Here is a 13687-nt window from a genome sequence, read left to right as displayed (position 1 = left end):
AGGCAAAGAAATGGAAGATAATTTATTATCCTAAAAAAGAAAACCTGGGCTTGGTCAGTAAGGGCAAAGATTTAAAGAAGCTACAGTAAGTATACTATTATATAATCAGTTAAATTAAACATGCAGAAATATGAGTTAATAATATGAGTTTTTCCCGGTGATGAGACAGTACAAATAGAGTAAGAGTCTTTAGGGCAGGTCAAGGATAAACAGGCAAGCAATTTCTACAAGGCAGGCTCACCTAACCCAGCAACAACAAAGAAAAAAATAAGAGGATAGAACTTCTACTCAAGAATGATAAGAATAAAAAAAAAAAAAAAGAAGGAAAACAGCTCACTGATAAACTATGTAATCCTAAAGCAGAGTACAAAGTCTCCAGATAAAATCTAGTTGTTTATAATTATCTCTTAAAAGATATAAATTGGTTTATCTTAAACACTCAATTCCCCCTTCAAAGCACCTTACAAAATTAAATTAGGTATCATTTATTGTGAAATATCTCACTAACAAACACACCTAAAGCAACTGCAAATTTCATTTTTCAATGTCCAAGTTTAATTTCAACAGTAGTTTTCAAAATCCTAAACTCATCTGGATTTTATACTTGTGTAAACAGGTTACATATATACTTCTCATTGTATCTTAACTGCTCTGCAGTTATTACAGTCATCTATAGTTTAAAGACTATAATTAACTTTTACAGGAAACACAACTGGAAAATCTTAGACTATAACTAAATGGAATCAACAAACTATGTTGCCTAAAAGCAAAGATTTCCAAGCTACCTAAGGCAAAAGCAAAATTCCGTACTTTACCAATTCTCTCCCTCCTCCACCCCACAACAAACCACCTCCAAGAAGAATCTCCTCTGCCAGACATAAAATGAAAAAATGGAAAAGGGGAGAGGACTTCAACAACTGAAACAAATTTTTTTAATAATAAAAAATTTACTGCATTTTATCCATAGCTGTACAGAGATTGACTTATTGTGTCTGAAGTAATGCAAATTTCAGCCGGCAGAAAAATTATATCTAAGTGTGATAAATCTGACATTCAAAACAGTTGTTTTCTTCCAATTATATTACCAATTCTTTGTTCCAACTGGCCAATACTTTATTTGTTAGGGACAAAGTCTCACTCAGTCGCCCTGGGGGAATGCCATGGTGTCATAGCTCACAGCTCAAGCGATCCTCTTGCCTCAGCCTACTCAGTAGCTGAGACTACAGGTGCCCTCCCCAACGCGTGGCTATTTTTTTATAAACGGAGTCTCCCTCTTGCTCAGGCTGGGCTCAAACTCCTGAGCTCAAGCAATCCTCTCTCCACCCTTCCCACCACCCACCTCATAATGGATTACAGGCATTAGCCACCACACCCAGTCCTAGGCCAGCACTTTAATTAATAAATTGGTTTAGGGAAGTAACCAAATACTAAATTTTAAAATAAATAATTTTCAAGATGCAGGATTTAAAATGTATTTTCACATCAAAAATCTTCAAAGAAATTACTTAAATGTGTTTCCAAACACTTTAAATCCTTTAAATTATCAAGTATCAAATTACTGAATGGCAAAATAAAGACCCTGCTTTAAAAAAGCAAGCTAAAAGTTTGAATGGTATTTGAATTTAAGTTTTGGGCTATCTTCAATACCTCCAGGCATTTTAGGCAACTCTTAACCTTTGTCTCAGTTTCATCATCTATAAAACAGGAAAAACTACAAGGATGCGTAGTTAATTAAATTAGTCAGGATTAAATGCTAGCAAACTGCTTTGAAGTAACTTTATGTTGTTCTCAGTTCTCCTCCTACTCCGTAAAACTATAGATGTGAAAACATCTGGAATTGCTATAGACAGTAACATCTGGAGGCTCACAGCAGTTAAAAAGATGATCTCTATTTACAAATTTCTAAGTCAAAGTTTATTGAATAACCCCATAAGGTTACAAGATGCACTGCAATGAAAAATTTTTAGGTGTATCTCCTTTTGATTTCAAAGATACCTACGCTTACCTACATGCTCAAAACATACTATTAAACAGAACTCTCAGAGAATCTTTAGAGGTCTTGGCACAAGACAATTCTACGTAAGATGAACAAGCTGTTACTGCTTTTCTCAGGATTCTAAACTGTCAATCAAGGTAAGCTCCGTCACAAATAAACCCTCCAAAAAGTACTAGCCCCTTACTGAGAACCTATTAAAGTACTTCCTTCTAAGCCATCTGTCCAGGAAAGCTCTATTAAAACACCCAGAATACAGTTGCTCTCCTGTCTAGAGAAGCTATGAATAACCATAAAACACTAAAATACATTAACAGTCTACATTTTCCATTTCAAAAGCTGTTTAGCTACCTAGTAAATCTATGCCAATATCTAGGTTGAACACAAAACCTGTATATAAGTAGGTAAGAAAGTGCAGCTCAATCAAAGACTAACATTTTGTTTTCAAAGAAGGAAAAAATATATAGAACAGGCTAAAGAAAGGGGGGAAAGCTAAAAAAGAAAAAACAAAGCAGGTTAGGTTAGAGGGAAATGTACATGTAAATGATTCCCTGATGGAGGACGGATTAAATTAAATTTTTTAAAACAGGAATTTAAATTTACTCATTGAACTACAAACAAAATTACTCACTGATCTGCTTACTGAACCATTATACAAACAGTATGAGAACATAAGTATTAAGTATTTCTAAATCTAACTTAAAGGATCCAAAATGAATCTTTTATATTCCAGTAGAGAAGGAAATTACATAAATTTCAATGAGGAAAAAGTAGTATATTATATGAGCCTAAGGCTAAAGGTGTGAAAGCAAAAAATGATGAGAAGGAATTATTTTGAGGATAAATAACAGGAAACTAAGGAGTTTCTCTCCCCTCAACCTTTCTGCTTAGGCCATGAGGGATGTTCTTTACGTACTATTAAGTATACTATTTGGGAAATAATTTCTAATCCGTGTGTCAAAACCTCTTCACAAAAGGAAAATATTAGGCTCAATCTCTAGGCTGCAGCCTGTTCAAACTAATATAATGAGCACATTCTAAATTTCAGGTCTCTCACATCGACTGCCAATTATTAGTGACTTTGGAAATAGGATGAGGCTGCTTTAAGGTTCTGGGCAATGGGATAGGCGAAGAAAATTGCCAGGAAGGCTAGAAAGACAACTCCTTTTGACTTAAGCTTTATAAGTATTACCTAAAAAGTTTAAATTCTTCTTAAGAAGAATTTTATATACCTTCTTAAAGATATATAAAGCTCAAATACTAATCTTCAGAATTAATATGAAAAAGTATCACCTGGCCACTCATTTTTTGTTTTTTTTTTTTTTAGACAGTCTCCCTCTCTAGGCCAGAAAGCAGTAGCATCATCATAGCTTATGCAACCTCCAACTCCTAGGCTCAAGTGATTCTCCTGCCTCAGCCTCCCCAATAGCTAGGACTACATGTGCATGCCACTACACGTAGCTCATTTTTCCATTTTTTGCAGAGATTGGGGGCCCACTCTTGCTCAGGCTGCTCTTGAACTCCTGAGCTCAAATGATTGTGCCTTGGCCCCCCAGACTGTAAGGATTATAAGTGTGAGCCTCTGTGCCAGCCTGTCCACTGATTTTTTTTAACTGACCCATCCAGATTTACACTTAATAGGACACTCAGAAAGCATTTGCTTAATGAATGAAGGAACTTTAAAACTAGGAATGCCTCTAGACCTGCTATCTATAAATACAGAATAGCCACAGAATACAAACTCACTGTAGTAACAACATTACAGATGGTCATCTGCTCAGAATCCAGCCAAAGTTACTTTATTGAGTAAAATACTGGGAATGAGGGCTGGTGAAAGCATTCTAGGGGGAAGCTCACTTACTCTGCATTTATTTTCAACATAAAGTTAAAGACCATTACCACCACAACTAAATGAAAAGTTCCTTCATTAATTAAGCAAATGTTTACTGAGTGCCAGTCACTTAATAAATACATCATAGAATGTTAATAAAAAGCAATAAATGTATTAGGCTTAATGATAAACAAATGACTGATCCTATCTAGAAAATATAGTCCATTGGGCAAACAAGAGAATCCTTTAAATGTAGGTTGTGAGAGAAACACGATATGTAGTACAAAATAACCCATCACTCCATCAAGATGATTTCTTTCCTTTATCACAAACGAATCAGCCAATTATAAACTTACTACCACTGACAATGAACCAATAATCAACACCTTATCCTACTGAATGACTTTCAAAAAAAGCGTTTATCTTCAATATCCACCCCAAATTACAGAATATTTACTTGACCCACACTTTTCTTGGGTAGAGTAATATGAGAACAAGTGTGTATTAAAAACTTAAAGAGGCACTCTCAACTCTTTGAAGAATTAATCGGGAAAATTCTCATGCCTATGCTATTAAAATATCTCTCATTTAAGTCACTATTTAACCCAAACTTCTGAAGTACAAATGCTTTGTTTCCTTAGTTATTAAAACAGTTATATTAAGGGCATCTTTTTAAACAACTGGTGTTTTTCCCTATATTTTGACACTGGTTAAACTCTTACACACACACAAAAAAAAGGAATGCCCAAGCCTCCAGCTTCTGAAAATAGCATCTGGTATGTGCACATAACAAAAAACTTGAGAGAATGCCCTAGTTTTCCTTTAAAACCTTTTTTATTTAAAACTAGAATGCCTTTAGCAACAATTAGGCAGAAATCATCTTTACTTTATTAGGAGATTGCTATTTTCAACATTTACCTTAAACCCCCACATGGATTTATCTTCTAATGGGGGCATCCTGCCTCTCCCCAAAACTAGATTAGATAGAAACTTTTGTAGAGGGGACTTCTAAAACCTAATGATCTGTTTCCCAGCTAGTACATTTCAAAAGCTCCAATTCTCTACAAAGACATAAATGTTGCTAGCCTTAAAACCTTAAGGATTTCTCTAATTCTTTTAAAACTAGTCTGATAAGAACAGGTGTCTCTATTACTATAATTGTACATCAAAAGGGTTCTCAAAGTGTGGTCCTGGACCCCTGAGAGTTTCCAGAACCCTTTCACAAGGTCCAGAGGTCAAAAGTATTTCCACAAATAATATTAAGATGTCACTTTTATTGTTTGCGCCTATTCTCTCACAATCACGCAATGGAGTGTTGCCAGAGGCTACATGATGTGTCTTTATTTCAAGAGACTACAGAAGCATATATGAGAACCCAGCTGTCTTATATAAAGCTAAACAAAAAGAATTGAAAAATACAAATTAATGCAATTCTTCTCACTAAATTTTTGTTTTGAAAAACATTAACAGGTAATGGGTCTGTTGTTATATATAAGTAAATTAATACATATTTGAACTTTTTCTCAGTTTTAATTTTCAATGACAAATATCAGTAAAAATAAGCCATACAAAAAGGCTCTTTGGGTTCTCAATTTTTTTAATAGTACAAAGTAGTCCTAAGAAAAATGTAAGAACCTCTGCAGTACACAATTATATAATCTAAAACACAGTGCCTTACATAGATAAGCTCAAGTTAATTCAGAAGTACAATTACTTCTTAACCCTTCTAATCTTGTTGAGTTCTATATCTCCTTTTAAAGCATAGTGCAGTATAAAGCCAGCCTATTCTAGGCTCCATTTAATGGGCTTTAGCTATTTAATTATTCATTCCCCTTTATAAAAATGCTTTGACCTGTAATACCAACTATTACTTGAATAATGTATGGGTGTTTCTTAAAGTTTTCACGAAAAATGACCGTGTTCATCCTAACAGCTACCTGTGAAATAAATGCCAAGCATTACCCTTTTTTTTTTTTTTTAACAGATGACATAATGAAACTGACACTCAAAGAAAACAGAACTACTCATCCAAGGATGTACTGCTAACTGGTACAGCCTAGGATGTTGGTCTTTTGCAATTTGCTTGGTTGTCTCACTGTGGTGTAACTGTAAGCTCAAAAAAAAAAAAACAAAAAACAAACAAAACAAACACACAAAAAAAGGACATTACTTTTATTGTCCTAATGCCAAACTAGGGATTTTTCCCTTCCTTAATAAGAACATAATCAGACTCAATACCCAGTCACAGCATTGTTCAACACATTGGCTAACCTTTTATTTCCCTACCAAAAAATAATAAAATTCAAGAGTGTTGGAGAAAAAATACCATAATAAAAAACACTCCACGATGATAAATCATGATCGTTAAAGACTCACAGATTTACTAATCATTTAATTGCTGAAATTACAGGCAGGCAAGAACAAGATCAAGCTTAATAGAGTAATGCTGGATTACATGAACAAATAGATGCCAACAGGTTAAAATGGAAGGCCCCCATATTATGTGTTCAATTCAGAGTGTGGAAGAAGAAAAAATCCACACAAAGTTGCAAAACTACCGGTTTTACAAATCCAAGTTAGTGAATAGTATCACCCTTGCAAACCAATGTCAAGCAAACTGTTTCAAGATGCAAAGATAACATCCTACCCCTCGGACAGAAATCACCCTCCATCATGGCTAAGGGTACCAGTTTGTTCTTGCTTTCAGCACAAGTTTCTCTTATGCTCCATTTTAACTTAAGTTTCTCAAGAGATGCTCAATTTTCTGCATCTCTTTTTCAGTCAAGTAGACTCCTTGACTGATAAAGGCAAGTCTGACTCAGAACAGGGTATCTGCCACTTGCATATTTCTGGGTTTTTTTTTTTTTTTTTAGATACATGTGTCCAGTGAAGCCATTTTTTAATTTGTTTTTACCTTAGAAAAAGCAGTAAGTGTGCTAATAGTCCATTTTGTATTCCTGTAGTTTCCTACAGATGAGCAAGAGTAATTTCCCCATTCCTCCTGAGGTATGCTTTTCCTGATGTTTACTTTGGTCTGTTTTTCCCCAAAATTTGTTTTGGGAAAAAAATAAGTTATAGCATCACACCTATAGCTACAGGGACTGCTAATGTACCACTAACCAATCTGTTAACCAGTGCAATACACCTTATCTGTTGTTCCATACTCAACACTCACTGTTATATACACATTCATAGGTAAGAGCTCCTTTATACAAGTTTCTGCATCCTCACAAAAGGATTGCAATACTGCACTGTGAAACCTATTAACTGCTTAATTTTTAAATTTTCCATACAGAAAAAGATACTTGACTCTACAAAGGCAAGTAAAACATCAAATGTCTAAGAGCTCCAAGAAACCGGATATTTCTATTTCTTATCCTAGAGTACAGATTTCTTTGTGGCGCTAATTATGTTTTTCTCCAAGGACATAATCACCATTTAAGAAGTAACCTGTCAAAAGTATGAAGGCATTCTCTGAACTATCTTCCCAGCTCCGACTCACAATGAAAAATGTCAAAGCTAAATCGTACCATTGCTGTTTTTCTGTGATTTCTTCAAATGAGCTAAAGATTTTTGAAGTGAACAATGCAAATTTTACACTACAACCCAAGCTACCAGTGATCACTCCAAAGCTAATAAACAAAGACTCTAGCGGCGGCACCAGGGCCCTACCAGGAAGTAATCAAAGCAGTGTGGCCGGTACGATCCTAAGTCGCTAGAGCAGACAATGAGAGGGCACCGGGGCTTCCAAGGGGGCCGGCAGGAGGAGTTAAAATGCTTCAGCTACTCAAAGCATTACATAAACGTAATAACTGTTTTACAGCACATGAGTGCCGGGATCCCAACGCAGTTTCAGACAACCCAAAAGCTCTGAAAAGCAAACTCGAGCGGCCCCTCCAAAGCAGCTGTTGGCTCGATCTCTGAGCTTTTTCGCCCGCAGCCTGTTTGCAAACTTCACCCTCCCTGGCCGAAGAAAGACTCTGACCGCGGACGCCGAGCTTCCCAGCGCCTCTCGGGGCTTCGGGATGCCCGAGCCTGTGAGGAAGGGAAAGGAAGCGGGGCCGGAGCAGTCTGCAAAGAGGGGCTCCGCAGGACCGGCAGCCCAGACAAAGCTGCGTCCGAAGAGCGGCGCTTTTCCTGTCGGGTCAGCGAAGGAACGCAACTGGGGCCCCGCCACACGTGCAGCCGCCCCACTGGGGCCGACACCCCCTCCCCCCCACAGTCTCCAACCCGGCAACACCGGCGAGCTCAGCCCCCGGGCACCGCAGGGCGGGGCACGGGGCGCGAGCCGCAGGCCAGGGTCCCCGCCCGCCGCTGCCCCCACGCGCTCGAGGCCTCCCCGGACTCCCGCCTCTCGAGGGCCTCTCCTTCACCGGGCTGGCCGTCGGGCCGCGGGAAACAAAGGAGCCGCCGCCGCTCTTGCCCGTGTCCTGCTTCACCGCGTACCCCTACCAGCTCGCCGGGCCCGGCTCGCCCTAACCCCTCCCCCAGTCCGCGCGCCGGGCGCCCGCGGCCCCTAGACGGCAGGCCGGGCAGAGCCGGGGCCTCGGGTGCGCGGCCGGGCCGGCCCGTGGTCGCACTCACCGCTGCAGCACCAGGACGACGGGGAGCCGTTGGGGAACTTGGCTGAGTCCGGAGCGATGCAGACGCTGGAGCTCAGGTGTGGACACTCCATGGCCACGAGGAGGGCGGCGGGGAAAACTGAGGCTCCGGGACCAGGCGAAGTGAGGGCGGAGGAACTCCGAAGGCTCCGTCTGAGGTCTCTCCTAGCCGGGCGTTCGGCCGACGGTGGCTGCGTCCTGAGCCCTTGCGTCAAAGAAAGCAAGGGCTTCCGGGCGCCGGGTTTTCCTGCCCGCCGTCTCTCAGCTTCCCGCTCCGGAGAACGTATTATTCCGACATCCGGGTTCTGCAGCCAACCTGGGACTGGAGGCTTCCGCCTTCCCAGGCCAGCCCCGCCCCGCCCTCGGGCCGGCCCCGCCCCAGGCCCGCCCCAGGCCCGCCCCCGTCCGCTCCCGCTGGGCGGGTCCTGGCGCGCACCAGCCGGTGGCGCAGAGTCAGGCTGTGCTCCGAAGTGACTTTCCCAACTCCGCCACCCCGGCGGCTGAGGCTTCCTCTAGCCTCTGGAGGGAGAGGCGCCAAGCCGGGTCACCCCGGGTCCGGTCCGCTGCGTTTACTGCGGTCGGGCGGAGGGAACTGATCCTGGGTGGTGTGTGGAGGTCTACTACAGCGGGCTACACGGCAGAAAATATGGTAAAGTGTGAAGGAGAAAATAAAAACCAGTCGATCGCACAGGCCGTATAGCCCCCATTTTACACAAGAATCAGGTCGGAGAGATTAAGGGCCTGGCCCCGGGAGCCCAGCGGGTTTCGTGGGTCCTAGGGCAGTCCTGACTTTATGTTCTGGTCCGTGGCCTTAGCTAGCCATCTGGATGCTGCGTGGCTGGGCTCATAGGGGCGCCCACGAACCTGGTTTCAAACCCTCTTGCTGTGACTTACCATCTGCGTTACCTAGCTACGTTGTCGGACCTTCATACCTCACCACCGCGGGAAGTTTACGTGAGATAACCCTAACCTGTACTTGCTGAAGGTCCCTATTACCAGTTGATTTAAAAAGGGAAGGGACCTAACATTTGTTAGACACCTACAGGTGTCTCCCCGCAAGCATCTTACAGACAATACCTCTTTTTCAACCTCAGAACACCCTACCAACTGCTGTTGCCATCCCCTTTTTACCACAGGAGAAACCGAGCCTGTAATATGCTAATCTAATCCGTGCCCAGATTATATGCCTGCCTCTCTTCTTTGTAGAAAAGAGTTGAGGGCGATAGGAAATCTCATCCGGTGGCTTGGGCTGCTTTATACCCGAGCGAGCCTGGATCTAACTGAGGCAGGACCTCCAAAAAGTCCGGGGCTGTAGTAAGTGTTGCCTCAAAGTTGGGGCTCCTTGCAAAACCCGGCGAAGGAACTACGGGGCCCGGAGGCGAGCAACGGGAGGAGGAAGACGTCTGTGGCAATCCTGCAAGAGAAGGAAGATCAGGAAATGATTAACCGGGCGGGCAGTGGGTTAGAGCAGGGAACCTCCCCATAGTCCGCTCCTACAGCAGCCCAGAGACGGCCTCTTGTTCGCTTCTCACTGGTTCCCACGCCACAAGTCGGGTCCTTCTGCTCAGTCCTCTACCTGCTGGTGTGGGCCCACCCGGGGCATCTCTACCCACCCTTTCCAGTAGTATTTTGGATTCCTCCGTCAAAGATCTGTGGCTTTCCAAGTTTATTAGATTGCTGCTAGAGCCAGCCTCAATCCTGGGATTTTATGAGAGTGAGGAGTTGTGACAAGTGCAGCTGCCTAGGAAGCCAGTCAGCATGCGTTCCAATCGTAGCTCTACCTCCTACTTAATAGCCAACCTTAGCAAGTGTTTCTAGTCCTTCCAAGCCTTTTTCTGCATCTGTGGAGCTGAAAATAATACTTACCTCACAAGGAAGATAGGAGAAATCATGAGGATTGCCAACACTTAGTAGGTACCCAATGAATTATAGCTTAAGAAAAAAAAAAAACAGGGGCGGCGCCTGTGGCTCAGTGAGTAGGGCGCCGGCCCCATATGCCGAGGGTGGCGGGTTCAAACCCAGCCCCGGCCAAACTGCAACAAAAAAATAGCCGGGCGTTGTGGCTGGCGCCTGTAGTCCCAGCTACTCGGGAGGCTGAGGCAAGAGAATCGCTTAAGCCCAGGAGCTGGAGGTTGCTGTGAGCTGTGTGATACCACGGCACTCTTCTGAGGGCCATAAAGTGAGACTCTGTCTCTACAAAAAAAAAAAAAAAAACAGCAGGTGCAGGCTGCTTCTGGGGCAGAGAGAGGAGGACGTACAGTATCTGGGCTGGGTGTGGGTGCCTCACACCTGTAATAGGGAGGCTGAGGCTGGATGGTTGCTTGCAGTTAGAAACCAGCCTGAGCAACATCAAGACTCTACCAAAAAAAGAAAAAAAAAAAAAAACGGAAAAATTAGCTAAGCATGGTGACATATGCCTGTCATCCCAGCTACTCTGGAGGCTAAGGGAGGCTGAGGCAGGAGGATTGATCATTTGAGCCCAGGAGTTTGAGGGTGCAGTGAGCTATGATAGTGTCACTGCATTCTACTCTGGCTGCAGAGAAGAGACTCTGTCATAATAATAATATCCAACCTTTGCTCAAGCTTGTTCACGCATCTTCTCCCTCAACCTATTTTATCTTCAAGGTTGGCTTAACCAACCTTCTTGGTTCTCCTCTGGACACCTACTCCCAGTTAGTATCCATAGCCCCTTGTTGAGCATGAAGCATGACCTGCCTCATGCTTTCGTATTAGTATGTAATGTTTCCTGTTTCATCCTCTCAGAGACTCCATTTCCTAATCCCCTAGACTTCAGATTATACATCGCTTCCTCAGGGAGCTTTTCCTGACCCTTTTCCACCCCAGGTTACCTCCCAGTGTGTTATGGCCCTTGTCTGCCCCCACATCTGCCTTTTAAAAACACTCTTCATACATGTAATTATTTGTTTAATGTTTTTCCCTTGGAGGTCTATAAGGGTAGAAAACAGGTCTGCCTGGTTTCCTGCTGCATTTCTAAGATAACATACAGAACATGGAGGGTATCCGGTAAATAAATATTCAATAAATGAATGAGCAAATGGTGGGTTAGCAGTATCTATCCTGGGCAGGAGCTCAGAAAGTGGCACAATATGTGCTAAGTATCTGTCCCCTAGAGATGATCTCTAAATTTCCTTTCAACTCTGGACTTTGTGGTTTTAATGAGATCAGGAAGGTGAAAGTACCTTGTAAGGTGTAAAATAAAAGACCCACTGGAGCCGGGGCTCTACTTTAATCATCCCTAATTCAATAGTCTCCAGAGGACAGACTCTATCCAAAGACGCTGGACAAAATCAAAGAGGCCCTCCCAGGGCTTTTGCTAGATTTCCCTAACCAGCAAGCTTTCCTGTGTCTTTGAAAGTTTTCATATTAAGAAAAAAAAAAGTGGGGGAGGGGTCCCACAGTGAGTAACTGTGTCAAAGGGGTGGGGGACACTAAGGAGCACACTGGAAAATCTGCCTGTTCAGTCCCTTGTTTCTTCAGCTGCATTTGATACAGCGTTTGCTTTTTTGTTCTTGGCGGCATCCCTTTGGCACTAAGGAGCTCTGACTTACATACCAGTGTGCCCTGATGGTGATGAGCTAGCCTCCAGCTCCTAAGCTCACTCCTGAATGCTTAGCTGCCCAGATTCCCCACTCTGCTCTCTGGAAATCTGGACGTGGGAGGCAGGGGTCTGGGTAAAACCTACCTGTTCCTAAAGTTTGCATTTCTCAGAGGAGAAGAATGCAGAATTTCAACCATAGTACAAAATATTTCTCTCCTAAAGGATAGACTGTATACAGGGTGCCCATAAAGTTCTATTTTCAATTGCACACAAATTTATGACCACCCTGTAGAGGAAGCAGATCTTGGGGAGGAGGAGGGATATTGCATGGGAACCGTGTCAGGAAAGGTCTCAGGCTTGCTGGGACCTTCCTAAAACCTTACTTAGACTTCCGACTTCTGGCAGAATCAAGGATCCTTAACCAAAAATGACAAAGCGCACCAAGCCCTGGAGAAAACTAGCTCTGCCTGTCATCACTCACATGAGAGGCTCGCCAGAAACACCAAGAGGGCTGGTTTAATTATTTACTGTAAAGAATTTTCTAGGAGCAAAGCCTCCCTGGGAGACCAAAGTTAGATCAAGAGGAGGCTTGGTAAATACTCAGAAGTGTTGGGAGAGTTGTGTGTGTGGGGAGGGGGGGCCGAGAGAGCAGCCTCTGCCCAGGGACTCTTCCATCCCGGGTGTAATTTCCCTAGCAGCACACATCTCCTTGCTTGTTTACTTGTTTATCTATTGTCAGTGTCCGTGAGAACAAAGACCTTGCCATGCCTGTTGTTTGCTTGATTTCCAGCTCCTGGATTATAGCCTGGTACATGGCTGTAATCACAGCCTCGGTAACTATTTGTTGAATGACTAAATAAACGAAGGGAGGTGGGGTGTAGGCGCCAGCCAGCCAGCACTCACTTCCCCACTCGGGAACACCGGCAGTGTCATCCTCCCCACTTCTTTCCATTTGCCCCTATCACATCATCTACCTGCTCAAAATTCGCCCTGTTTCTGGTAGGATAAAATCCAACACCACTGCTGTTTCAGGCAACAGGCCCCTCCCTTTTGCTCAAGCTTTTTTTTTCTTTTTTTTAAACTGTTCCAGCCGTACCTTAAGTAGCCCCCTCATTATAGAAAAGGTGCTTTCTTTCTTACACCTCTGCTTCCTGCCTCTCTTCCCTTTTATCTGGCTAGCTCTTACTCCTTCCCTAGGAAGCCTTGTAGCCTCCTCAGGGAAGCCCTCCATGGCTCCCCTCTCAGACTTCTAAGACCTCTCCCACTGCCACCACCACTACTCATTTCATGCCATCCCTGCGGCTTGTCACATGGTGCTGATCTTTTCTATTCACATTTCAGTCTCCCTTGGGAAGAAGTGTTTTTCTTTTCATCTGTGGGTTCTCAGCACCTAGTCCAGCAATAGCAGATATTTTAAAATGATATCTGTTGACTGAATTTTGTTGGAAGTGCCCCTTTTGGAAGTGATTATATCAATAATTACATTGAAATAGTCCCTTAGATATTCAGAGAAAGGAACCCGCCCAACTAAGAACAGAAACTGAGCCAGCGGTGGCCCACACCTATAATCCTAGCACTCTGAGAGGTAAGGCAGGTGGATTGCTTGAGCTCAGAAGTTCAAGACCAGCCTGAGCAAGAGCATGACCCCATCTCTACTAAAAATAGAAAAAGTAGCGGGGCATTGTGGTGGGCTCCTGTAGTCC

At 43.1% G+C, this 13687-nt stretch overlaps 1 protein-coding gene across 2 annotated transcripts in view; it reads right to left on the bottom strand.

The window, feature by feature from the left end:
- The window catches only part of USP3 (ubiquitin specific peptidase 3), a 105197-nt gene extending 94859 nt beyond the window's left edge, over window positions 1–10338 (bottom strand). The window contains exon 1 of one of the 2 annotated variants that reach the window (XM_053596074.1): window positions 8409–10338. In XM_053596074.1, coding sequence (XP_053452049.1) covers window positions 8409–8499 — 91 coding nt within the window. In that variant the 5' untranslated portion in view covers window positions 8500–10338. The remainder of the gene's footprint in view (window positions 1–8408) is intronic. The other variant, XM_053596073.1, reaches the window with a different exon arrangement.
- Window positions 10339–13687: the final 3349 nt, after the last annotated feature.

Source organism: Nycticebus coucang, chromosome 6, assembly GCF_027406575.1.
Source record: "Nycticebus coucang isolate mNycCou1 chromosome 6, mNycCou1.pri, whole genome shotgun sequence".
Lineage (NCBI taxonomy): Eukaryota > Metazoa > Chordata > Mammalia > Primates > Lorisidae > Nycticebus > Nycticebus coucang.
This window is presented reverse-complemented; position numbering and strand designations above follow the sequence as displayed.